General features: G+C 59.0%; 1 protein-coding gene across 1 annotated transcript in view; it reads left to right on the forward strand.

Annotated features, from left to right (window-relative positions):
- Positions 1–195: 195 nt before the first annotated feature.
- The window catches only part of DPP10 (dipeptidyl-peptidase 10 (non-functional)), a 670,962-nt gene continuing 670,450 nt past the window's right edge, over positions 196–707 (forward strand). The window contains exon 1 of the mRNA XM_012651081.1: positions 196–370. Within this exon, the coding sequence (XP_012506535.1) occupies positions 196–370 (175 nt within the window). The remainder of the gene's footprint in view (positions 371–707) is intronic.

Below are 707 nucleotides of genomic sequence, written 5' to 3' on the forward strand. Positions count from 1 at the left end.
AAAAAAGAAAAAAAAAGCGACCCCCTTTTACCACTCCACCCAGGGGCAGAGTCAGTCCCTTCGGTGTGAGGTGTTGGGGGTGGGCCCGAGTCACCTGGGAGTAAGGGTGGTCATGTCGCTCCGGGTCACGGCTCGATAAGCAGCCTCCTTCAGTTCTCCATCTTTTTGGCACGAAGCGCCTACAGCCAGGGTGGAATGGGCCACCAGAGACCACCTAGCAGCTCAGCCAAGAAAGCGACCTCTCTCCCTTTTCCGCCTTTTCAAAGGCAGAACTTCAGCTGCCGGCTGGGGAAGACTGTCTGCAGGGTTGAGAGTGAAAGCGGCTTCTCTCCTTACTCTCCTCCTCGGAGGGTGGGGACAGCTCTGCCAGGTAGAGGCAGGGGCGCTGACTCAGACCGTTGCCTGGGCAACAGGCCCCGGTAATTTTAGGCTACGGACTCCCAAAATGGTGGCTGCCCACCTCCTGAGAGTCGGCGCTGGAGGCGACTGCAGTGATTTCCGAGGGCAGAGCCTCCTTTACGGTGTTCACCTCCCCCATCTGGTCCTGGCGGAGTTCTGAGACATGAAGCCTGTCTCCAAACTCTCTCCTGTAGGATCGGGAAGTGTCCAAATCTGAGGTTGGTGGAGGAGGAGTCTTCCTCCTGTGGGTCAGATCTCACTACGCTGGCCAGCTGCCAGTGGGTGCAGCCGTCCCACGCTCGGCTCCC

This window comes from Propithecus coquereli, unplaced genomic scaffold (assembly GCF_000956105.1).
Source record: "Propithecus coquereli isolate 6110/MARCELLA unplaced genomic scaffold, Pcoq_1.0 Scaffold348, whole genome shotgun sequence".
In the NCBI taxonomy this organism is placed as follows: Eukaryota; Metazoa; Chordata; class Mammalia; order Primates; family Indriidae; genus Propithecus; species Propithecus coquereli.